This window comes from Hemitrygon akajei, chromosome 5, assembly GCF_048418815.1.
Source record: "Hemitrygon akajei chromosome 5, sHemAka1.3, whole genome shotgun sequence".
NCBI classification, from domain to species: Eukaryota; Metazoa; Chordata; class Chondrichthyes; order Myliobatiformes; family Dasyatidae; genus Hemitrygon; species Hemitrygon akajei.
Window position 1 is genome coordinate 53352172 of NC_133128.1, and position 26627 is coordinate 53378798.

The 26627-nt window shown below is 40.5% G+C and overlaps 1 protein-coding gene across 1 annotated transcript in view; it reads right to left on the bottom strand.

Moving 5' to 3' along the window:
• Positions 1-26627, bottom strand: part of arl6 (ARF like GTPase 6) — a 65482-nt gene that overhangs the window by 16172 nt on the left and 22683 nt on the right. The window contains exons 3-6 of the mRNA XM_073045582.1: positions 7741-7802; positions 3898-3966; positions 2412-2506; positions 954-1083 (exon numbers count right to left, since the gene is read on the bottom strand). Coding sequence (XP_072901683.1) covers positions 954-1083; positions 2412-2506; positions 3898-3966; positions 7741-7802 — 356 coding nt within the window. The remainder of the gene's footprint in view (positions 1-953; positions 1084-2411; positions 2507-3897; positions 3967-7740; positions 7803-26627) is intronic.

Here is a 26627-nt window from a genome sequence, read left to right on the forward strand (position 1 = left end):
GTGCAAAATTGCCAAGTAACTTTACCAGTTATCTGCCTCAAGTCCAATAAAGTGAGCTGTGTTTTTAGTTTGTGTGCAATTTGTCAGTATACTACATTAGTAAACAGCACTGAAACAAATTGGCTACATTAGCATAGAGGAACTCTCCTTGGCTGATATAATAAAGAATGAGCATCTTAAGATCTAGTCCCTGGTATAAAGATGCAAGTGAAAAAGACAGTATCTACTGAGATAGCAATTTCTTTGCAGTGAGTTTTTCCTCAGAATTATCTAAATTTCATACGAACAGTATATTTGAGAATATGGGACAAAATATCAATCTTTTATAGAACATAGTTTATTTGAAATTTGGCTTTCAAACAGCATGTATATAAAAATTGTTTGATTTGGAAACTTACTTTAAAAATTAGCACACTTGGATAAAAGGTTTTTAAAACAATATTGTAAAGGTTATTATATTTTCATTCTTATTTTTAGAAGAAAACAGAAACTACCATTTTTTTTAAATACCATTAATTCACTATTATATAGCTGTCAGAACAAACTATAGTCCATTTGAACTTTCATGAGTAATTTACAAGGAATCAATATGAGCAAGTGGGTAAAGTAATTCATGTTCTAGCCCTGGTAATTTTATTATACATTTTAAGAGGCACAGGATTTACATCCTGTACTGACATCTGGTGGCGAAGCATTGATTCTGTGTTACATTGACAGATTCAATTTAAAAAATATGACTGACCCTTAATTGTGGTATTTACTTTAAATGTCAAATATCCTTAGGGGCACTTGAGAACATGATTTGATCTAACACCAAGTGCCTTTTTAAATTATAGACTGGAGGGTATGCAATTGAAACACAATTCTTTAAAAATTATTATTCACGGTATGTTTGAAGTAGCACTCTACTGAGAATCAAACATAATAAATATACACACTGTAATTCTACTTACCAAATATGCCATGCCTTATCTTTGATGTTTTCTAAACGCAACATCTGAGAAACCTTAACAGATGACAAAGCATCTCTGAGGTCCATCTTATTTGCAAAAAACAAAATTGGTATTCGTCTGTGTTTAATGTCTGAAAGAAGGGAAAAACAGCATATTAAAAATGAGTAAAGTTACAACTATTTTGTTCCAGCACGTACAATGAATATGTGGACATTTCGGCTGACTATCAGACAAAATGTGAGGCTATTTAGGGTACAAGTATACATGAAAAGAATACTTTTACAACTGGAGTGCAAATATTTGATGCTGGCTACAAATGCATGAACAGGTAGTCATAACCATGTAAAATCAGAAGGCAAGAGTCATTATTTTGTTACTCAACACAGCATCTATTTTCAACAACTACATTCTAAGCAATCAAAATCTATCCAATATACAAGTCAGTATACTATGTTATGAAAAGTCCTAACAGAATTATGCTCAAGGACAGGATAATAATCATGTTGTCACGTGTGATTATCAGTGCTTGCTCTTGAATTTCGATATCACTGTATGAAACTAAATTTTACTGTACCAATGTTTCAAGTCTAAGCACAATGTGGTGTCAAAATGTTTCTATTTCTAAAGATTAACATTTTTATAACAAATGTTCTGGTATGTTTTACATTAGAATGGAGACTTTGGCTGAGTTAGTAAGGCTACTGATCAAAAATAAGAGAAGTCATTTATGAATTGTAGTACTCCTGCAAGAAATTATTAGCTTCTAGTAAAAAAAATTTAAAAACTGAAATATGATCCATCAGTAAAATTACTGGAGATTTACAGTAATGTCTTGTCAATAATACAAATTCAAGTTCCTTTACTACATTTTCATACAAAACAAAATTTTATTTTGCACGTTAATGCTTCTTTTTTAGTCTTTTTTAGGAAACCTTTCTGAAGTACTTGAATGAACATAATTTGTACTAAGAAATAATTTTAATATGAAATAGAAACAACAGGAAAGAGAAATCAAACATCAATTTTGATCAGATTAATAAGTTTCTTTGAAAGTCTTTACATCAAAATTAAATTCATGGCCTTTTGTTCTATCAGTCATATTCAAATGCATCTTTACCATTAAAGCGAATTAATGCTAAATCCAATTAAATAATTACTGTAAAAGTAAAATTATTAAAGTTAATAAAGATAATTGTTAAAGTAGCAACGATTATTAGCCGTCAGGATGATCTTGAACTCACGGATATATTTGGGACGCTTCAGTGCTCTACCATTGAAATGATCGATAATATTGAATTTACACTTCGTTAAATAATATTGGTTACTGTGATTAAAAAGCACGTATCATTAGTAGTTTAGATTTAGTTTTGTCTCTTTTTTTAACAGCCGTCAGGAAAAAAGGGCAATAGTATTTCTTACAGGTAAGTTGAGAATGGAAGTAAAGTCAAATGATCTTACCTGGATGATTCAGAAGCGTGTCAAGTTCTTCTTTCGCAACCACCATCCTTAACTTGTCACTGCTATCAATAACAAAAATGATGGCTTGGCCTTCCCTGAAGAGACAACAAAGACTGACTATACGCTTTCACTTTAATCATGTTACATAAATGCTTTGCTTGCAATACTCAATGCACTGTATGCTTCACCATTGCAGAATTTTTAACCAAAGTTTATTTGACTCCTTTAAACACAACACTTTAAGAGTCATGATATTCAAAATAATCAAGATCAATTTCTGTCCAAGTTAACCTAAAAAAATAACTGTTTTTCCCCTAGCTTAAATTCTAGCTTTGACTTAATGATATTTTTACTTTTGAAGTGAAAAGGTTTTCAGTTTGTTTGGGCAGATTTAAAAAGGCCTTTAATATTTGGTAAGCTGAGTAGGTGACAGGTGAAGCCAGTTGGGTGGGAAAGGAAAAGGACTGGGGGAGGAAGGAATCTGATAGGAAAAGAAAGTGGATCATAGGAGAAAGGGAAGAGGGAGGGCACCTGGGGTAGATGATTGGCAGGCGAGAAGAGGCAAGAGGACAGAATGCGGAATAAAAGAGGGAAGGGGAGGGAATTTAAAAAAAAACTGTACCCTGGTATATAAGCCCAATCTAATGCCTCAACAAAAACATTATATAATAGCCAGTAATATTTATATGAACACTAAAATTAGTTCTCTTGCCAACATTTTTTCCAGTTCTGTTGACCCACAGTGCAGCCACAATTTTAATTAATTTTTGTGTTTTTATTTAATTTACTCAATGTCAACAATATTGCAATAGACCAAATCAAATAATACCATGAAAACAATACTGTGTAATAGTACATACAATGTATACAACAACACCATTGGTTTTCTGAAAAAATTGCAAAAACCATAGAGCCTTTGATACATAGAAACTACTTCCGTACACCCAGTGGAGGATTGATACGAATATCGACTGAAACAGATCAATTTTTTTCAATAGCTTCATGTTGCACTGGACCCATTATTGACTTAGTGACTGAACTGTTAGCAATTCCTGCAAAATCAGTTGCCTCTTCCTAACACTGCATGTGCTTGAAGATATTACTAAGTATTATCTTTTTCCCAATAAAAGTGATTAATAAACTCATTTCTTGCATTATGTTACTTGTTAAGAGCACTGAACTATATTTCCTTAAGCTCTGTGTAAAAGAAGTTAACAATTCAAAATTGAATAAAATTAATCAGTTTAGACAGGAAAACTATTCATGCTGGGTTTAAAACGGATTACGTGTGTGTGTGCACACACACACTCACTCACTCTCAAATAATGTTCTGTTTTAGACTGCATGTTTGTTCCCAACAAAAATTAAATTAACTGAGACTCTAAGACAGTGGATTTATTATAGAAGGACATGCTAGGTCAGTGGCATCAAATGCTTTTTAGGAATTTTGCAAATATTATTGTGATTTATTGTATGCGGCACTTACTTATAATAGTGTTCCCATAAGTTCCGGTATCTTCCCTGGCCAGACATATCAAACACTGTAAAAGATAGGCTAGGGAAGTGGAAAATAAAAGACAAAAGTATCAAGAACAAGGCTACAATACCTGCAAACTTAACATCATGGTACAATCTCAAAAACTGATTCACCCAGAAATTTCACAAATGGACAGTTTGTTCTTCTAATATAAAATCTGGATATTGATATTGACAAAATTAATGGGTAAGTGCTTCAGAGGCTGATCTTAACTCAATTATTACTTTGCTTAAGAGCTAGGATATCTTCATGTGAATTGTTAGATTGAAATAGATCCAGCCTAGACCATCAAAACTTCATTCGTCAAGAAGGCACAAAAATGTCTACACTTTCTGAGGAGATTGAGGCATGCAAGGCTACCTGCCCCCATTCTAACAACCTTTGAGAGTGTCCTATCTGGCTGGTACAGAAGAAGCGGCAAAGCGTCAGACTGCAAGACCCTAGAGAAGATAGTAAAAACTGCTGAGAGGATCACTGGGGTCTCGCACCAATTTGTGACATTTACTGGGAGTGTTGTATACAAAGGGCCCAAAGTATTCTTGAAGATCCCTACCATTCATTCCACAACCTCTATGATCCACTACTGTCAGGGAGCAAGTACAAGAGCATCAGGACTAGGTCTGCCAGACTGGGTACAGCCTCTTCCCTCAGGCTGTGAGACTGACAAATACCCTGCCATCATTGAGGTCTCATCAATAAGAGAGCAAGTTGTCTACTGTTTATCTGTTCTGTGCCAACATGCATTTTGAATTATATTTTATTATTTGTGGTAATATTCTGCTTTATGTGCTGTGTGTGATATATGTTTTGTGAGTGCACTGTGGTCTGGAGAAACATTGCTTCATTTGCTTGTATATACAGTGCCTATAAAGAGTATTCACCTCCCTTGGAAGTTTTCATGTTTTATCGTTTTACCACATTGAATCACAGTGAATTTAATTTGGCTTTTTTTGACAGGAAAGACTCTTTCCTGTCACAGTGAATTTTTTTTCTAATTAGTCTAAATTTATTACAATTATTAAACACAAAATAATTAACTGCATGATTTAGTGGATGCAACTTCGGCAGCAATTACAGCATTGAGTCTATGTGGATAGGTCACTATCAGCTTTGCACATTTGGACACTACAATTTCCCCCCCATTCTTCTTTACAAAACTGCTCAAGCTTTGTCAGATTGCATGGGGAGCACGAACGAATAGCCCCTTTCAAGTCCAGCCACAAATTCTCACTTGAATTGTGGCCTGGACACTGACTTTGGCCACTCTAGGATATTAACTTTGTTGTTATTAAGCCATTCCTGTGTAGCTCTGGCTTTCTGCTTGAGGTCATTGTCTTGATGAAAAATAAATCTTCTCCCAAGTTGCAGTTCTCTTGCAGACTGCGTCAGGTTTACCTCCAGGATTTCCCTGTATTTTGCTGCATTTATCTTACCCTCTACCTTCACAAGCCTTCCAGGGCCTGCTGCAGTGAAGCATCCCCACAGCAGGATGCAGCCACCACCATGCTTCACAGTAGGGATGGTATGTTTTTGATAATTAATGGTGTTGGCTTATCTTAACCAAATATCAATTTTGGCTTCATCAGACCATAAAACCTTCTTCCTGGTGACTTCAGAGTCTCTCACATGCCTTCTGGCAAATTCTAGATGAGATTTCAGGTGAGGTTTTTTTTCCAATAGTGGCTTTCTCTTTGCCACCCTCCCATAAAGCTGCAACTGGCAAAACACCCAGGAAACAGTTGTATGCACATAGTCTTTCCCATCTCAGTCACTGAAGCTTGTAACTCGTCCGGAGTTGTTATAGATCTCCTGGTAGCCTCCCTCACTAGTCCCCTTCTTGTATGGTGACTCAGTTTTTGAGTACGGCCTGCTCTAGGCAGATTTATAATTGTGCCATACTCTTTCCATTACTTGATAACTGACTTAACTGTACTCCAAGAGATATTCAGTGACTTGGAAATTGTCTTGCATTTATCTCCTGACTTGTGCTTTTTAATAACCTTTTCACAGAGTTGCTTGGAGTGTTCTTTTGTCTTCATGGTGCAGTTTTTGCCAGGATTCTGATTCACCAGCAGTTGGACCTTCCAGATTCAGGAATCAATTACTACAACCAATTGAAACTCCTTGATAGCACACAGGACTTCCAAATGTGACTTCTAAAACCAATTGGCTGTGTCAGTGATGACTTGGTGTTTCATACTAAAGGGGGTGAATACTTAGGCAATCAATTATTCTATGTTTTATTTTTTAATTAATGTACATGACCTTGTAGAGTTCTGTTTTCACTTTGACATGAAAAAGTCATTTTCTGTTGATCAGTATCAACACAAGTCAAATTAAATCCACTGTGATTCAATGTTGTAAAACAATAAAACATGAAAAAAAACTTCCAAGGGAATGAATGCTTTTTACAGACACAGTCAGATGACAATAAACTTGAACTATTATCAAGTTATACATTATTTTAAAGCTGTAAGCTAGCTAATCATTTCACACCACTCACCAGATGCATTTCCAATTTACATAAATTTCAGACATACAAGTATCTTGAGAAAAATATTGCATTTTAAACCCTAGAGATTCTGTAGATGCTGGAAATCCAGAGCAACACACAAAATGTTGGGAGAAAATCAGCAGGCCAGGCAGTGTCAATGGAAAAGAGTAAACAGTTGATATTTTGAACTGAGGCCCTTTATTACAACTAGAAAGGAAGGGGGAAGGGGGAGTACAGTGGGCGAGAGGGGATGAAGTAAGAAGCTAGGAGGTGATAAGTGGAAAAGTTAAAGGTCTGGAACAATTTTAAAAACTTCCAGCTGAGTTTGAAATGCATTTTAAGATTTGCTGTTCTTTCCTCTTGACCACCAGTACAACTAAAGCATAAATACAGGAACTTTAAAAATTTAGGCATGTGCCATATTAAGCTCTGAAAGCATAATCCTCATGAATTTAACTTCCAAACTACACTGAATTGACTGACTGTGTTCATTTACTAAGAATATCAACATCGACTGAAAAATAATTTATTTAAAATATATCTACTGTATTCAGGGATTTGCAGAAATTATGCTTGAACGTACAGTTACACATAGTTTTTTTGCACTTTAGTTAATACCCCTGATACTTATGGTGAAATCATGTCTATCAATGTACTCAATGAACCCAAAAAGTAGTGGCTAAACCTTTCTAATCCAACCAAATATGGTTATTCAGAACTAATTTCCACTCAATGGAGTAACACACCACCAACACTATATTGTGAAAAGCTCTGATGAGGGAAATCACATGCCAAACCTCTGTGTTGGGCTATTGACTGGGAGAGGGTCTCTAAAAGCCAATGGTAATAGGTTTATTCCCAGAATGGTGGCAGCAGCAGATTATGGCATTCAAAGCTGGATAAAGAAAGCTTTAAAACTGGGGGAAAAAACTGCCGTTGGGTTCAGATGAAAGTTTTGGTAACCTTACATCAAAATGGGTTCATGGATAAGCACAGATAATCGGCATTAGACAATCCCACCTGCAATATTGATGTGCTGAGTCCTATCTTAATCATTATATACTGTACATTCAAACAAAGCTATTTGCAAGAAAGAACTAATATGGAACAATCGTACTAAAACTATTCTGGAGAGGTATGGTACAGGACCTATTGTCCAGAATATGATTGAAATCTTACAAAAGAAAGAATTCCAAAAGTACAAAGGATTTGACATGATTTGTCTAATAAAAATATAATTCTAATTGCTCCCCATATACCTGACCAAACCAAACAGAGAAGCATGCAACAGATAGTACCCTGAGGTCTTGAAATTCTCTATGCTGAATCCAATGGTTGGAACAATGTCTTGTACTTGAGCCTGTAAAATAAAGACATGATCAATGGAAAATAATATTCAACTAGAATTGTTACAGGTTAGATTAAAATTCCACATCATTTTGCAATATTTTGTCTGCTGTACTTCAAATAACAAGTACGTCAGTCTAGAATAAAGAACCTCATGAAAGGGTAATATTACAATACTTATTTAATGTCATTTCTCCAGCCTCATTTATTACAATCCATTCACACCAATAGATTCCCTTCAATGCAAGTGAACATACTTCAAAAATACTCATTTGCTGTAAAGCACCTCAGAACAACTGAAGCATGTGAAAAGTGTTATTCAACTGTATTTCTTAGTCTGGCAGAGATTCTGCATAACTGACTGCTGGCAAGATAGAATGTGGTTTCAAAAAATAATTACTTCAAACTAATATTTAGCATATAACTGAAGCTAGATGCAAATTTGGCTTTTAACATTTCCACTTCAGTCTTGAACATTGCATGCCTCCAAAAGAAAATAAATTTGCAGCAATAAGCTAGTAAATAAAACAGCACCTTCCAGTCCTGCCACTTCCACCGCCAAGGGTAAAGGGCAGGCAACATTTGTTCTCTTTCACATCACACAACTTCCTGATTTAGAAATATTTAACTATTCCTTCATTGTTATAGGTCTAAAGTTTGGAAATCCCTATGAAAAAGCTCACCACCATTTCTGAAATAAATAAATTAGGATAGATGATAAATCTGCCAGAAACATGTACAGTTCAAAAAACTAAACAGAATTAATCATTGTCAGGCCCAATATATGGGGATATTTGTGGATGAATGTTGCAGGGATATTAACTGGTTTAAAATAAATTGTTTAATATCAATGCTAAAATAACAGCTGTGTCAGAACAATTTAGGGCTTAAGTTTTATCTGTGTCTTAACTAGCAACTCATCCTTTAGAGGTAGAAATTTAAAAAAAATTAATGTGCCACCTTGCAAAGTACAAGGTTATATCTTGCCATAAAAGCATTCTTAGTAATAATGGCACCAAGGCCACTAAAATGATTTGATTGACTGATTAACCATATTTCTGGTCTTTCCTAAAACATATTTATTTAACACCCAATCCCTCCTCCGTTTTCTTCAATTGAATAGCAGTAGTTTCTATATTACTGTTGTCCACTAATTAAAAACTAACCAGATAAAGAGATGGATGATTCTAAGATACATTCCGCGGATGCGCTGGGACAGATCATCAGTGATGTAACCTGGGGTCGTCCGGTGTTTCGGGTCTTTCAACATCATACACCCTTGCCCAGGTGACCCAGCCAGGGTTGATCAGACCCCAGCTTGTGTCCCAACAGCATTGGCCCATGGATCACCCCTCCTGATCCATGGCCATCTGGAGCCTCTCTCAACAGCCTCTGTGATGGTCCTGATAGCTTTCCTCTTACCAGCCTCAGTGATGCCAAGTAGGGTGTAGACTCTGCAGAGTGAGTGGCCGGCAAAACCCCTGCACCCTACTTCGATGGGCTCGCAGTGAGCCTTCCAGCCTTGCCTCTAGCACTGCTCCACCAGGCCTGCTTCCGCTCATTTGCCTCCTCAATGCGGTCCTCCCAGGGAACTGTCAACTCGATGAGGGCAACCTGCTTCAAGGACACTGAAGAAAGGACCACATCTGCCCTCAGTAAAGTTGTTGCTATTTGGTCCAAGCTGACAATGATGGTGGTAATTGTCTGAAGCCGTCTGTCAACATCTCCCTTGGCTGTCAACTCTATGATCCTTGCTACATCCCCATCGAACTGGAGCCACTCTTTCTTGTTGCTGGCTGGGGGCCACTTGATCTGGCGCTGTTCAACTATGTTGCTTGGGACAGAAGCTTCTGGCATTTGGAGATTCTGGGCTCTGTGGGGTAACTCCAGGCCGGGCTCCTCCCTTGTCTCACCAGCATAAGCGCTTGTTCTTACAAACCTTGCTGCAAATGCATCTCTCTCTCATCGTTGACAATCCATTTGCCTTGGTCATTATTAGGTCCGTCCTATTGGGGTGCTCATTCTCCCCCCCCCCACCCCTCGGGCTCCCCTGGGGGTGTCTTTCATTGGGTTTATCTGTAGCTTTTTTGGGTTCTTCTTCACAGAAGATTCAGATTGGGCTGCTACCCCTCCCTGCCCAGTTCTAACCAAATTATGGTAGACATTGCAATGATACTGTATTCTTTTATTCTTGAAGCACCTGACAATTTTGAAATGTCATTCTGTTTCACCTCAAACTTCAGTCCTCGATAAAACAGAAGTAGATGTCATATTATAGTGGAATAATGGAATATGCAATGATAAATAGAGCTTCTCCCATTATTTGCAATGCAAACAGTTTATTCTATCAGATAACTTTTCACTTTTCCACAATGGAAACAGTTTCTCTCTTACATTGTTTACAATGCCATGATTCTAAACAGCATCTCCAGAATAACCACATGCCTAAAATATATCCGTGGAATCATTCTGGTAAATTTCAACTGTACCCTTCAGTCCCAGGCTCATATTTACAAATTTGACCTTTGGGCATCTACCACCAGGCTTGCTGACTTGGTCTTCGACCTTTGAACCTTCAGCTTTGCCCTCCGGACTTTGCTAACCTCTTGGTACCAACTCCAGGACTCACTGATCATGGGTTTTACCTTCAGATCCATGACCACAGGATTCACCAATTATTGGTTTGACCTTTGGGCCTCAACTTCTCAACAACCATGGACTTTGACCTCAGTAATCTGCAGCGGTATCACTGGTTCTTATGATTCCTGCCTGTAAGTAACTCTGTCCCTGGACTTGATGAACTGGGATTCCCATGATCAGTGACCTTCGACCGCAGAGCACTTTGGGCCTCGATGTCCAGATTTGCATGGACCTTTGACCCTGGTGATCTGGGTTGAGTCTAACACGAGAGGGCACAGTTTTAACCCACAGTTTTAACAGAGTTACGCCCAGGATGCACAGGTGGAAGGTCAACTGAGGAAGATCTGTACCAGCAAGGCGGCTGGACCGGATGGAGTTTCCCCACGACTACTGAGGGCCTGTGCGACTGAGCTGGGAGAACCACTACAGCGCATCTTCAACATGAGCCTGGAGCAGAGAAGAGTACCCAGACAGTGGAAAACATCCTGTATTGTCCCGGTACCGAAGAAACCACAACCAAAGGAGTTGAACGACTTCAGACCTGTTGCCTTGACGTCGCACGTGATGAAGACCATGGAGCAGCTGATAATACAGAATCTGAGGCCACAAACCAGGCACACCCAGGATCCTCTTCAGTTTGCGTATAAGGAGAAGGTGGGAGTGGAGGATGCTATCACGTATTTGCTGCACAAATCACTCTCTCACCTAGATGGGGTCAGTTGTGCTGTGAGGATTACATTCCTTGACTTCTCTAGTGCCTTTAACACCATCCAGCCCAAGATCTTAAGGCACAAACTAACAGAGATGGGAGTAGACTCTCACATGGTGGATTGGATAGTGGACTACTTGACAGATAGACCTCAGTATGTGTGGTTGGGAGACTGTAGGTCTGACACGGTGGTCAGCAGCACAGGAGCACCGCAGGGAACCGTACTCTCTCCGGTCCTGTTCACCCTGTACACATCAGACTTCCAATATAACTTGGAGTCCTGCCATGTGCAGAAGTTCGCTGATGACACGGCCATAGTGGGGTGTGTCAGGAATGGACAGGAGGAGGAGTATAGGAAACTGATACAGGACTTTGTGATATGGTGCAACTCAAACTACCTGCGTCTCAATATCACCAAGACCAAGGAGATGGTGGTGGACTTTAGGAGATCTAGGCCTCATATGGAGCCAGTGATCATTAATGGAGAATGTGTGGAGCAGGTTAAGACCTACAAGTATCTGGGAGTACAGTTAGACGAGAAGCTAGACTGGACTGCCAACACAGATGCCTTGTGCAGGAAGGCACAGAGTCGACTGTACTTCCTTAGAAGGTTGGCGTCATTCAATGTCTGTAGTGAGATGCTGAAGATGTTCTATAGGTCAGTTGTGGAGAGCGCCCTCTTCTTTGTGGTGGCGTGTTGGGGAGGAAGCATTAAGAAGAGGGACGCCTCACGTCTTAATAAGCTGGTAAGGAAGGCGGGCTCTGTCGTGGGCAAAGGACTGGAGAGTTTAACATCGGTAGCTGAGCGAAGGGCGCTGAGTAGGCTACGGTCAATTATGGATAACTCTGAACATCCTCTACATAGCACCATCCAGAGACAGAGAAGCAGTTTCAGCGACAGGTTACTATCGATGCAATGCTCCTCAGACAGGATGAAGAGGTCAATACTCCCCAATGCCATTAGGCTTTACAATTCTACCGCCAGGACTTAAGAACTTTTTAAAAGCTATTATTAAAGCTTTTTGAGATAGTGATTTAGATGCATATCTTATTTTTTACTGAGTTAAGTATTGTATGTAATTAGTTTTGCTACAACAAGTGTATGGGACATTGGAAAAAAGTTGAATTTCCCCATGGGGATGAATAAAGTATCTATCTATCTATCTAAGGTGCTTGGAAGTAGGTACAGAGGTGATGTCAGGGGTAATTATTTTTTATTTTTTATTTTTTTTTATATAAACGCAGAGAGTGGTGAGTGAGTGGAATGTGCTGCCGGCGACGGTGGTGGAGGCAGATACAATAATGCCTTTTAAGAGACTCCTGGATAGGTACATGGAGTTTAGAAAAATAGAGGTAACCTTAGGTAATGAGTAAGTACGTGTTCAGCCCAGCATTGTGGGCTGAAGGGCTTGCATTATGCTGTAGGTTTTCTATGTTTCTGGTTCAAATGATTCCCACCTGTATGTACCTTCAACCTGGGGATTGCTGTTTTCAGAGCTTACTGACCCAACCCCCAGGATCACTCCAACTTGGACTTAACACTGGCTCCTGCCCCTAACTCTTCATTCTCCTTCATCCTTGACCCTGAACCCTAACATGACCTTCTAAACTCCCCATGCCGTCCCCTAAACCATCCGCCACAAACCTAAAAAACAACTAAGTCTGAGCCATGACCTTGATGGACATTGCAGCTCAGCGCCATCTTGACTGGAATGGTGTAAGTGATTATTATGAAAATCAAACAGAGAAGTCGTATGGATGTATGAGACAGAGAATAGGTCGCAGTGAAATATGAGGGGCAATTGGATTGTTGATTGTTGAACTTGATGAGATGAATAGAATTCTTCTAAGTCCCATTTAAATGTGAAAACAATATAACATTATTTGGCATCCTTGGCTGCAAATATTTTAATGGGATTGTTTGTGCTTCAATATAATAGGTCCTAATTAGTAGACACGTATATACTCTACACTCATTAGCTGTGAGGAGTACAGAAAATAGACAATGCCTGACATTGATATAAACCTATGAAAAGTAAGCTGATCTATAATATGCTTATAATGAGAAGTTAGGTGCAGATTCACTCTTTCCCAACCAGGGCCACAATTAAGGGTTTCCTAACTCCTGACTGTTGAATGCATTTGAAAGGAACTGTAAAGTGATGAATCTTGCATCAATTTATACAAGGCTGTGTTCTTATTCCCCTGTGCTATTTGCTTTACACTTATGACTGTGTGGCTAAGCAAAGCTCCAATGCCACATTTAAGTTTGCTGCCAACAGGAGCGAGATTGAAAATGTGGCTGAGTGGTACCATAACAACAACCTCATACGCAATATCAGCAAGACCAAGCAGCTGATTATTGATTTCAGGAGAAGAAAACCAGAGCTCTATAAGTCAGTCCTCATCGTAGGAGCAGAGGTAGAGAGGGTCATCGTAATGACCTCGTGTGCATTCAAGTTCAACAGTGGGTGTGACAGGGAATGAGGAAAGGTGCAGCTGACTCATATTGACAAACAATATTGTTTCCTCGCGGCCCGGTAGCACATGCTTTGCGGCCCGGTGGTTGGGGACCACTGAATTAGATCATTCAAGCCAGGAGATAAGGTACTTGTTCTTTTCCCTGTGCAAACAAATCCTCTGCAGGCTAGGTTCCATGTCCCTATGAAATTATGTCTAAGGTCAATGATGTGGATTATGTACCGTAGATTTCGCACTACAGAGCGCACCTGATTAAAAGCCGCTGGCTCTAATTTTAGAAATAAAATCAATTTTGTACTTGTACAGGCCGCACCGGATTTTAGGCCGCACCGGATTTTCGGCCGCACCGGATTTTCGGCCGCAGGTGTCCCACGTTGTAATATGAGATATTTACACAGAAAGATATTACACGTGAGGATTTTTTAACTTTTAATTAAATCCATATGGTAACATAAACAAATACATATTGCAAATGCTTTTTTTCGAACCGTGCCTGTAACGCGGCTACTTTTAAATATACGTTGCGTATACTTTTTTACTGAACAACATTCCAATATCTCCTAACGACTGGTAAAAAATATATATACTGCAGCCTACCAGGAAAAGTTATTGATCGCCTTTAACTTAAAAGCAGCGTTTCGCTCGGGTCTAAAGCCGCTCCGCCGCTCCCCCCCGTCGTCCCGTTTATCGCAAACGGCATTTTTCCCACAAGACGCGGCGAAACCGGATGTGACGTCATAGCATCCCGGGATGTAGTACAGAAAACAAATATAGTTAAAACACTTCTAACTTTAACTAGAAAATGAATTACTAAGCGAAAATATTATAAACTAAATAACTGCCATAAAGGCAGCACAATGCTTTTCTTTGAGTGTTTTCCATGTTGATGAGGGTGAGTACAAATGACTGATTTACAATAATTTAATTGTGAAAGTGCGCTTGATTTATCGTACAATTTCATTGGACCTCTGTGAACTACTCATCAATTTTATTGGTCTACTGTTACGAGGCAAAATGTTTTTGGCGGCATGAAAAAAAATCATGCATTAGCCACACCGTAGTAAAGGCCGCAGTGTTCAAAGCTGTTCAAAATGTGGGAAAAAAGTAGTGGCTTATAATCCGACATCTACGGTAGTTAAAACACCAGACAGAAGGCCAACGCAGCTTTGTCACATAAACACGTTTAACCGTATCATGAAAAGCAGACTTCAGCTGTAGTAGTTGTTGTAAATAAAGACTGGTCTGAGCTCTCTGGAAATTTACTGACTAAACCTTATGAGGCCCATTTTAAAATCAAACATTATTTCAGCCAGATTGACAAATTCAACTATTTTGGAAAATCTTGATGAGAAACTGGCTCATTTATAGCCATAGCAGCGGCAGCAGATGAAGCGGTTGATCATGAAATTTCAGGATCTGTTGTTCCCTGATTTTCCGAAAAGGACAACAGTAGCCTCACATGATGTAGATACTGGTGATGCCAAACTTATAAAACAACATCCGTATCACAGGAATGTTGAAAAATGTAGACTTGCTGATCAAGAAGTTGAGTATATGTTGGAAAATGGTATTACTAGGCATTCTACTTCAGACTGGAGCTCACCTTGTGTTATGGTACCTAAACCAGATGGTAGTATCAAGTTTTGTACTGATTACAGAAAGGTGAATGCTATAACAAAACCAGATGCTTATCCCGTCCTTAGAGTGGATGATTGTGTAGATAAGGTTGGAAAAACTAAGTTTCTTACAAAAATCAGTCTGTTCATAGGGTATTGGTATGTTCCATTAATGGATAGAGGTAAAGAAATTTCTGCATTAGTAATGCCTTCTGGGTTGTATGAATACTGTAGTGTTCTTGTGCAGTGTGTAGAAACTCTGAATTAAACACCAAGTTAAACCGTAGCCAATGAGGACAGGATCGCAGTAAGATTAACTGTTTACCATTCACTCTTCCACATTAACGTATGGTGAAAACTGTTGATAAAATAATACAAGATATATACAGTATTTGTTTCCTTCTTGGCATCACATTTGCACCATAAATACTTGTAAAAGTAAAACTACAACAAACCATATTACATTAAAGTCTCATTAAAGTACAACAGTCAGAATCTACCTACTCCATCAACAACTTTAAATACACTTCAACACAAACTTTCCAGCAACCTTTCAATAGCACAAGAAAATAAACTTTATCAACTGTCATTTCTTTTAACAGAATCAGCGTTAACATTTTACTTTAACATATCGACTGTCATATGAACTTACGGCATTGCCTCTATGATGTTTCTTAGTGCGTAGAAATGGAACTTTTCTCACGTTGATCCTGCACACGCAAGCCCCCACCTTCCAGTTTCTCTAAACTGGTATTTACTCACAAGACGTGGCGAAACTGGGTGTGACATCATCACATGCTGCGATACATCACAGATAATGAATTTACCTTCAACAACTGCAATGTAGTTATCAACCTTAGCTTTAACTAGAAAATAATTACAAATGAATTATTCAAAGCGATAATGTAATAAAGCTAAATAAATGCCTTAAGGGCAACACACTCCCCACCTGACCTTTGTAAGGTCACTATGAACATTATACAGAACTTTAGTCTCTAGATCAGTCTTTAGGTAGAAGTTTAGGTAGAATGATTTCCACAACTGGTCTTTGGTGAGTTTTCACATCACCTTGGTCAGAAGTTTTTAAAATCAACCTTCCTGACATGTCCATCCCTGCCAGGGATTGTGGCAGTGATTCTGGCCATTGGGCAGCAGTTGTGGGCGATCGGCTTGTCCCTGAGCAGGACTAGATCTCCAACTTGAGGGTTTTGCGAGGTTTTGTCCACTTTTGTCTGTGTTGCAACAAAGGTAGATATTCATGGCTCCAATGGGACCAGAACTGATCTGCGAGAGCGTGAACCTGTCTCCATTGCTTTGTGTACAAGTCCTTGTCTGAGAAATCCCCAGGTGGAGAGGGAACTCCTGCTTTCTGCGTAAGGAGCATTGATGGCGAGAGTATGAAGGGGCTTTCCGTGTCGGAAGACACAGGTAGGAGTGGTCGCGCATTTATAATGGCTGTGACTTCTGTCATTAGTGTGCACAGTACTTCGTGGGTCAGTCGGGTGCGTTGCTGCAGAAACATTGAATCAAGGATTCTTCTGGCGATGTCAATCATCTGCTCCCAAGAGCCTCCTATGTGAGAGGCGTGTGGTGTATTGAATTCCCAGTTGCATCCCTGCTCACGGAGGTACTTTTGCACCGTTTCATCCATCCCGAGCTCCTTGGACATTCGAACAAAGTTCGTGCTGCAATCAGATCTTAACTGTTTTGCAGGGCCTCTTAGTGCAAAGAAGCGCCTGAGAGTGTTAACACAGCTGGATGTTTCCAAAGATTCGATGACCTCAATGTGTACTGCTCTTGAACTCATGCAGCTAAACATGATGGCCCACCGCTTGCTCTCTGCTTGTCCTCCTCTGGTGCATCTGGTGACTGTCCAGGGACCAAATACATCGAGCTCCACATATGTAAAAGGAGGGCAGGCTTTGCGGCATTCTGGTGGGAGGTCCGCCATATGTTGAACTTCCAGCTTCCCTCGCAGTTTCTGGCAGGTTACACATCTGGAGTATTGAATTGATCAGTGTTTTGCCTCCCAAGATCCACAGTCCCGCTGCCCTGATTGCTCCCTCTGTCAGGTGACGGCCTTGATGCCTTACCTGTTCATGGTGATGGCACATGAGCAGTAAGGGCACGTGGCTGTCTTTGGGCAGGATTACTGGGCTCTTTTCTACAGCTGAAAGGTGAGAGTGTATTAACCGGCCTCCAATGCAAATGAGATAATTCTTCAGGATCGGGCTGAGTTTCCTCAAAGGGCTGTCCTTTGGTATTGGTTTATTAGCTTGGAGGGCTGAAAACTCCTCTGCAAAAGCTGCTCTTTGAGTTGCTTTAAGGATGATGTCCTTTGCCTGGGCCAATTCATCCGCAGTGCGAGGTAAGTCACATTTGTGCCATCCCTTGCATTCACTATTTTGGGATGAGTGTTTGTGGGATCTGGCCATGTGGATGAGGAATGCAAATCCTCTCACTAAGGAATTCAAGGTGGAGAACCGCTGAAAGCATTCAGTCGTACGTATTGATTCTTCCAGGTAGGTGACACCGGTTTGTATTTGTGGCCGAATTTCCGAGTCTCTTTTGGATTCGATCAGCTCAAATGTCTCACTCGTTTGAGTTTTTACTGCTGGTGGAGCAAGTTTATTATCATGCTCAGTTTGAGCGAAGACTGACTGTCCCAGTGTCTTCTCGGTTACTTTACTACACTTGTAAAACCTTGTTGTGCTTCCTTGATACACATAGAGCTTGTGCACGGTCGAAAAATTGAATGGCGGCCACTCTCTAGCACGTTGGTCTTGAGCACGTTAACTGTCGGTTTGTGTACATTGCCAAGGCACACCTCTCCTATCACCACCCAGCCCAGATCCAGGCGTTGGGTGAAGGGGGCATCGTGTGATCCATTGTCCTGCTGCCTGACCTTGTGCACCCTGAGAACGTCTCTTCCGAGTAGCAGGAGTATTTCTGCTCTTGGATCCAGTTCTGGGATGTGCTTGGCAATGTGGTGGAAATGCGGCTGGTGTAGCACTGCTCTTGGCGTTGGAATCTTGGTGCGGTTATTCAAGATCTCATTGCACTCCGAGAGTGGAGGGAGACAGATGACAACTTTACCATCCAGCAACTCGAGTTGGAAGCCTTCTGCCTTCCTGTCATATGTTTCTACGCTGCCTGAGCAAGTTCTAAGGTAGTATGGGAATTGATTACTCTCTACGCTGAACAACTCTAAGAACTCTGGTCTGACTAGTGAGGGTTGCTCTGGTCGTCCAGAATTACATAGGATTTGACAGCCTTGTCTTTGGCTCCCTTAGGGTATACCTTAGTGAGGCAGATCTTTGAGCATGAACGGCTTGATTGACCTTGACAGCAAACTTCTGTGTAGCTCGAGCTGACAACAGTTGACAACAGTGTGGTCCTTGGCTGACACCCTAGGAAAATTTTCCAGCCGTTGAAATAGTGCCGTTTCAATAATTTCAGGGGCTGCGTAGCACTTCCGAAGTCTCTCCCATGCTTTGCGTAAGGCTAGCTTGGGTTGTTGACGTACACTGAACGTATGCATTTCACCTGTTCACATGATTCCTTTCCCAGCCATTTAGTCATAAGATCCAACCCCTGGGTTGCTGTGAGCTGGACTCCACCGGTTGCATTGGCGAATGAGGAGTACCATGCATGGTAACTTTCAGGCTTATCGTCAAACTGGTATAGTCCTGAAGTGACGAGATCTTGTCGTGCTAAATACCGTGCCAAGGGTTCTGCTACAAGTGGCGTGCTGGCCGGGAGAATACGTTGGCGGGCATATGACTGAGTGTGTATGTTCGTTATGGGATTTGCTGTTCTGACTCCAGCCTTTGCCTCTTCTCTCACCAAATCTGGTAAGTTTGGTGTCGAGAAGTATTTGTCGTCAGCCCTTTCATTCTTGAGTTCGTTGCAAGGTTGCAAGCGTAAATTGTCTTCCTCAGACAGACGCGATGCCATTGGGTTTCCCTGTGACTCCTCATGGAATGGGACGTTAGCAGGTAAGTATGGAGAGGAAGAATGAATCCTCAAGTCCATTTGAGATCGGATATAGTCGCTTGTGCGTTCCAATCTGGTCCTTTCTGATGTAGATTTTACTACTTCATCTAGAACGTGCATTTCTTCAGCGCTTTCTACCATTTCTGCTTCCACCATGGCAGCATCAGCTTCTCAGCGTAGCGCCAGTACTTCTAACTCTGTTTCTATCCTTACCTTTGCCAACTGGTTTTCAGCTTCTCTGGCAGCCTCTTTTCTCTGGTTTTCCGATTCTCTGGCAGCCTTTTCCATTTTCAGTTTTGCTTCTTGGCAGCTCCTGCTTTAGCTCTTGTGAGGGTAGCCTTCCTTGCTGATACCCTACTGCTTTTGGCACTGGATGTCAACGACTTGACACTAAGATCGCGAGTCTGTTGTACCACTTGTCGAAACACCTGGTAATGGCGCCTTTTCACTGCAGTGTTCTCATGCAGTGTGTAGAAACTCTGAACTAAACACCAAGTTAAACTGTAGCCAATGAGGACAGGATCGCAGTAAGATTAACCATTTACTGTTCACTCTTCCACATTAATGTATGGTGAAGACTGTTGATAAAATAATACAAAATATATACAGTATATGTTTCCTTCTTGGCATCGCATTTACATCATAAATACTTGTAAAAGTAAAACTACAACAGGTCATATTACATTAAAGCCTCATTAAAGTACAACATACAGTCAGAATCTACCTATGCCATCAACAACTTTAAATACACTTCAACACAAACTTTCCAGCAACACTTTCAATAGCACAAGAAAATAAACTTTATCAACCGTCATTTCTTTTAACAGAATCAGCGTTAACATTTTTACTTTAACATATCGACTGCCATATGAACTTACGGCATTGCTTCTATGATGTTTCTTAGCACATAGAAATGGACCTTTTCTCACGTTGATCCTGCACACGTGAGCCCCCACCATCCAGTTTCTCCAAACCTGTATTTACCCACAAGACGTGGCGAAACCGGGTGTGACATCATCACATGCCGCAATACATCACAGATAATGAATTTACTTTCAACAAATGCAACATAGTTATCAACCTTAACTTTAACTAGAAAATAATTACAAATGAATTATTCAAAGTGAAAATGTAATAAAGCTAATAAATGCCTTAAGGGCAACACAAATACAATGTTCTGCCATTTGGAATGAAGAATGCTCCGGGAACATTGCAGAGAATGATTAATTTTGTAATTCAAGGGTTAGAACACATAGATGCCTATATTGATGATTTGGTCACAGGGAATGACACATAGGAAGCCCATACCTCTGCAGTGGAAAGGCTGTTTGACAGACTCTCAAAGGCCAATATTACAGTTAACTTAGCTAAGAGTGAATTTGGCCATGCCACTGTGACCTATCTTGGTTATACTGTAGGTCAAGGCAGGATGGCTGCTGTTCAGGCAGAAGATCAGGCATTTTCTGAGGTCCCCATTCCAACCGGTAAGAAAGCTCTTAGAAGTTCCTGGGAATGGTCAGATATTATCTTAAGTTCTGTAAGAACTTTGCTGGTATCGCCCTCCCATTGACTATCATCCTAAAGAAAGGTGAACAATTTGTTTGGACAGAGCCTTGCCAGGAGGTATTTGTTAAATTGAAGGCCATCTTATGTCACCAACCTGTGTTCAGGTCACCTGACTTTGCAAAGCCATTTTCCATAGCAGTAGATGCCAGTGACAAAGTTGCAGGAGCGGTGTTACTACAATGGATGACTATGATGATATTGACCATCCTATGGCTTACTTTTCAAAGAAATTTAATGAGCATCAAAGAAATTATTCCACCATAGAGAAAGAATTATTGTCACTTATTTTGGCTTTGCAGCACTTTGATGTGTATGTTTGTACAGCTCAGAAACAACTTGTTCTGTATACAGATAATAATCCTTTGGTGTTTTTGAGTACGCTGAAAAACAAAAATAGAAGGTTGTTAATTGGAGTTTGATTTTGCAGGAGTATGATCTCATGATAACTCACATTAAAGGCAGAGCCAATATAATTGCCGATTGTCTTTCTAGGTGTTAACCTTGCAATGTACTTTTGATAGTGGAATAGAATTTGATATTTGTATATGCTCCTGCAATGTTTTATTATTCTGTAGTGTGCTATAGGGTAATTGTATATGTATTGTTTCACATATTGTAGATTGTAGTTAAAACTTTTCCTTCTTGGGAGGGAGGTGTTATGTGACCACGGTTTTTGTTTACTGTGGGCGTCACTTTAAATGCCTGGATGAGGCGGGAGTATGATGTCAGTATAACAAAATGTGGACAGACTGCTGGGACATGAGGGAGAGGGAGGGGGAGAGGGGGGGGAGTGAGAGAGAGGGGGGGGAGTGAGAGAGAGGGGGGGAGTGAGAGAGAGGGGGGGAGTGAGAGAGAGGGGGGAGTGAGAGAGAGGGGGGGGAGTGAGAGAGAGGGGGGGAGTGAGAGAGAGGGGGGGAGTGAGAGAGAGGGGGAGTGAGAGAGAGGGGGGGAGTGAGAGAGAGGGGGGAGTGAGAGAGAGGGGGGAGTAAAGAAAGAGAAAGAGAGACAGATCTCTCTCTCTCTCTATGGGTGAAGTTTGATACTTTCCCATGCCCAAAGGATTGGGTGATAGAGTGGCACACAGTGCATATTGGATACATGACTGTCACTTTGTACGATCCATACATCCATACGTGGATTGCTGGAGTACACTGTGGCGACCACTTTTTGTTAACGCTTACATGGATTCGGGTGTGTTATGTGGTGCCCACTTGTGCTAAAGAATATTCCGTGACTGTCACCTAGTGATATCTCTACGTGGATTTTGGAATATAACTCGTTGGCTGAAATCTGTGACTGTTACTTCGTTTTCCCAGTATGGAACCTGTTCTCTCTGTTCTCTCACCTATTCAGTGGATTACTGGAACTTTCTAAATTGCTATCTTAAGACTTTAAGAACTGTCCCTAAGCCTGACGGTTTGGGAGCTTTGCATAACACTGTTAACTTCAGTTTAGAAGAATAATTTGTTTAATTTTCTATAGTTTGAGTAGATACTAATAAATATAGTTGTTTAACATTAAACCCTGACTCAGTTTGTGGTCTATTGCTGCTGGCACATAACACTCCTAATCATTTAATTTTTGCTCCTCAAATTATAGTGTAGATAATTTCTACCTAGAGGCACAGGTGATCTGATCTTTATTGTGCAAAACTCCAAGAAAAGCATAGGAGCAGCATCGGTTATGATAAATGGCCTTTTGAAACCTTTGGGGTCTGAGCATAACCCTGAAATTTCTCTGTCCAGGAACATTCAGCATAATCTTATGCTTCGCTTCATGATGGAATACAAGCCACATTCTGAATGAACTGCTCTATAACAGCGCTGTTATAACATGAAGATCTGTATCAAACCAATCTGTGATATTGCCTCCGTCCATTTTCAATCTTTCTTACCTTGAATAAACTTTGTACAGATCTTAATCTTCAGAACAAATGGGAAATTGGTGAATCTACAGCAACCGTACTACAGAAGTAAAATCACCTAAATCACTGTAGTTGAATAGCAGTAGGTAGACAATATAAGCATTTAAGCACATTTGAAAGCTGAAGCATTGTTGTCTCATTTGCTTGGTTGCAAAGTTGTTTGAATCGATTGTTAGAGATGAGATTGCGGTGTACCTGGAGGCACATGACAAGATAGGCGAAAGCCAGCATGGTTTCCTGAAAGGAAAATCCTGCCTGACTAACCTACTGCAATTCTTTGAGGAAGTTATAAGCAGGGTAGACAAAGGAAATCCAATAGGCGTGGTGTACTTGGATTTTCAGTAGGTTTTTGACAAGGAGCCACTGCTTAGCAAGTTAAGAGCCCATGGAATTACAGGAGAGTTACTAACGTGCGTAGTGTATTGGTTGGTTGGCAGAAAACAGAGAGTGGGAATAAAGGGATCCTATTCTGGCTGCCTGCCGGTTAGCAGTGGAGTTCCACAGGGGTCAGTGTTGGGACTGCTGTTTTTTTTACTATGTATGCCAATGATTTGGACTACATTATTAATGGGTTTGTGGCTAAATTTGCCGATGATACAAAGATAGGTGGAGGAGCGGGTAGTGTTAAGGAAACAGAGCCTGTAGAGAGACTTGGATAGTTTAGAGAATGGGCAAAGAAGTGGCAAATGAAATAGAGGTTCCCCCCGCTATCTGAAGGTACAGTGTTCCTATGAAACCGTTTGTAAGCCAAAATGTCATAAAGCGAAGAAGCAATTACCATTAATTTATATGGTAAAAAACTTTTGAGCGTTCCCAGACCCAAAAAATAACCTACCAAATAACACATAAAACGTAAAATAACATAAACATATAGTAAAAGCAGGAATGATAGGATAAATATACAGCCTATATAAAGTAGAAATATTGTATGTACAGTGTAGTTTCACTTATCAGAACCGGGAACAGAGTGAGCCAAAATCGATTTAGAGAGAAAAAAAATCCGCACATACACGCATGCGCACACAACTGCCCACACAAGGCTTCACGGCCATGGTAGTCTTTCTAGGGGTATAAAGTGGGTGTCTTTTTTTTTGTAAAAGCGAAAATCCTCTTTGGTTAGCGAAAACAGGTACTAATGTAGGTCTTTCGTAACAGCGAGCTGTTGTAAAGCAAATGTTCGAAAAATGGGGGCCTCCTGTAGTGGGAAAATGTATGGTCATGCACTTCGGTGGAAGAAATAAATGGGCAGACTATTATTTACATGGGGAGAGAATTCAAAATACAGAGATGCAAAGGAACTTGGGAGTCCTTGTGCAAGATACCCTAAAGGTTAACCTCTAGGCTGAGTCGGTTGTGAAGAAGGCAAATGTAATGTTGGCATTCATTTCTAGAGGTGTAGAATATAAGAGCAGGGATGTGATGTTGAGGTTCTATAAGGCACTCGTGAGACCACATTTGGATTATTGTGTGCAATTGTGGGCTTCTTATTTCAGAAAGGATATACTGACATTGGAGAGAGTTCAGAGAAATTCACGAGAATGATTCCAGGAATAAAATAGTTGTCCTATGAGGAACATCTGGCAGCTCTTGGGCTGTATTCCCTGGAGTTCAGGAGAAAGAGGGGGGATCTCAGAAACATTCCAAATGTTAAAAGGCCTTAACAGATTAGATATGGCAAAGTTATTTCCAATGGCAGGGGATTCTAGGACAAGAGGGCACGGCTTCAGGATTGAAGGACTTCCTTTTAGAACTGAGATGTTGAGAAATTACTTTAGCCAGAGGGCGGTAAATCTGTGGAATTTGTTGCCACGAGTGGCTGTGGAGGCCAAGTCACTGGGTGTATTTAAGGCAGAGATAGATAGGTTCTTGATTAGCCAGGGCATCAAAGAGTATGGGGCGAAAGCAGGGGAGTGATGATGACTAGAAGAATTGGATAAGCCCATGATTGAATGGTGGAGCAGACCCAATGGACCGAATGGCTTACTTCTGCTCCTATATCTTATGGTCTTAAACAAATGAAAAGATGGATCCACCTTAACATATGCAAGATTAAGAACCTCTATAAACCTGACCTCACTATTGTTGTCTGATGATGAAGCATCAGGAGATGACCCTGAAGTACGTGGACCACTTCTCAAATATCAGCAGACAATGATCAAATTGACCTTCATCTTCAACACACTGGCACAACTTTTCATTAGTTGAGGAAAAGAACAACATGATATAACGCTCATGGTCTACTGTGCAAGCATGATCACCATCCTTCAAGAAGACTTTGATCATCTACAGTTGGCACTTCATGGCACTGGGGAAAAAAACCCAGAAAGCTGCTCCTACAAAACCAATGGAAAGGTCAGCAAACTAACACGAGCTTTTCTCCCAGGCAAACACCCCCAAAGTTAAGCCTGGTTACATGCAGTATATTTCTTTTAGCTTGATCACTTGCAAACCCAACATCAGACTCAGGCCGCAGATCCCCTTTCATATATTGTAATGAGAAGAGATTACCAGGTGGACAGAAAAGGTTCAAAGATATGCTCAAAGTCACCTCAAAAGAAAATAGGAACTCCTAAAACAAGTACGACATGCTTTTTCACCACCCTATTGACTCATGTTCATACTTCCAAGGAACTATAGACGTGGACCCCCAGTCCCTGGAACACCTGGACAATGAAGATGCATATGTCAGTACTCAACAGTATCATTCCCTCAAAATGCATCAATAAGCTTCAAGACCTGGGCCTTGGTACTTTCCTGTGCAAATGGATCCTCGATTTCCTCATTGGCAGACTCCAGTTAGTATGGATTGGCAGCAACAGCTCTTCTGCACTCACCAACAGCCCAGGTGCACGCTGGGCTCCACAGATAGCATATTCTACTCAGATACTCTACTCACTTTATACTTCAAGTTCAAGTTATTGTCATTCAACATGTATACCTCCACATTCCTCCAGACCAAGGTGCACAACACAGTACATATAATTCACACCACACAACACAAAGTAATATTACCACAAATAAATTAGCAAATAATAAAGTGCATTTATGACACAAATTTAAAAAGTAAACAGTATAACACTACTGGCGCTTCATATGTGATGAGACCTGGGTGGTGGCAGTCGTTCGGTAGTCATACGACCTGTAAGAAGTTGTTTTCTATATCAACAGTTCATATCTTAATGTTAAGGGCTTGCCATACTTGGTAGACATCTCTGATAGGTGAAACAGAGACCCTGATTATGCTCTCAACAGTTCTCGCAATACTTTGTAGGGACTTTCAGTCAGATGTCTTGCAATTCCTGTACCAAAAAGTGATACAGCTGGCCAGGACACTCTCTGTGGTCTTCCTGTATGAATTGGTTAGAATGAAGGGGGGGGGGGGGGGGGGAGGAATTCGATAATTGTGAAAAGCCTTGATAGAGATGATGTAGAGAGGATATTTCCTACGGTGGGAGAGTCTAAGACCAGAGGACACAGCCTCAGAATAGAGGCGCTTCCTTTTAGAATGGAGGCAAGAAGAGATCTTTTTAGCTAGAGAGTGGTGAATCTATTGTATCAGTCATGATGAAATGGCGGAGCAGACTTGATAGGCTAAAAGGCCTAATTCTGCTCCTATATCTTATGGTCTTATAATAAATTTACTTTGAACTGTTTACTAATAAAGATCAGATGAAGTCTATTACTCCAGAAGCGTGGTAAGAGGGCTGGACTGCAGGTGAGGTTGAAACAGTGTGGGGTCAAGTTCAACCCCCCCTCCCAAGTACATTACTAGCTAACACCTGGCTATTGAGAACAATGTTAGTGAACTAAGAGCAAGGCTGGGCAACCAAAGAGAATGGAAAGACTGCTGTGTGCTATATCTCACTGAAGTATGGCTTACACTTGCTTCACCTGACTGCTCCATAC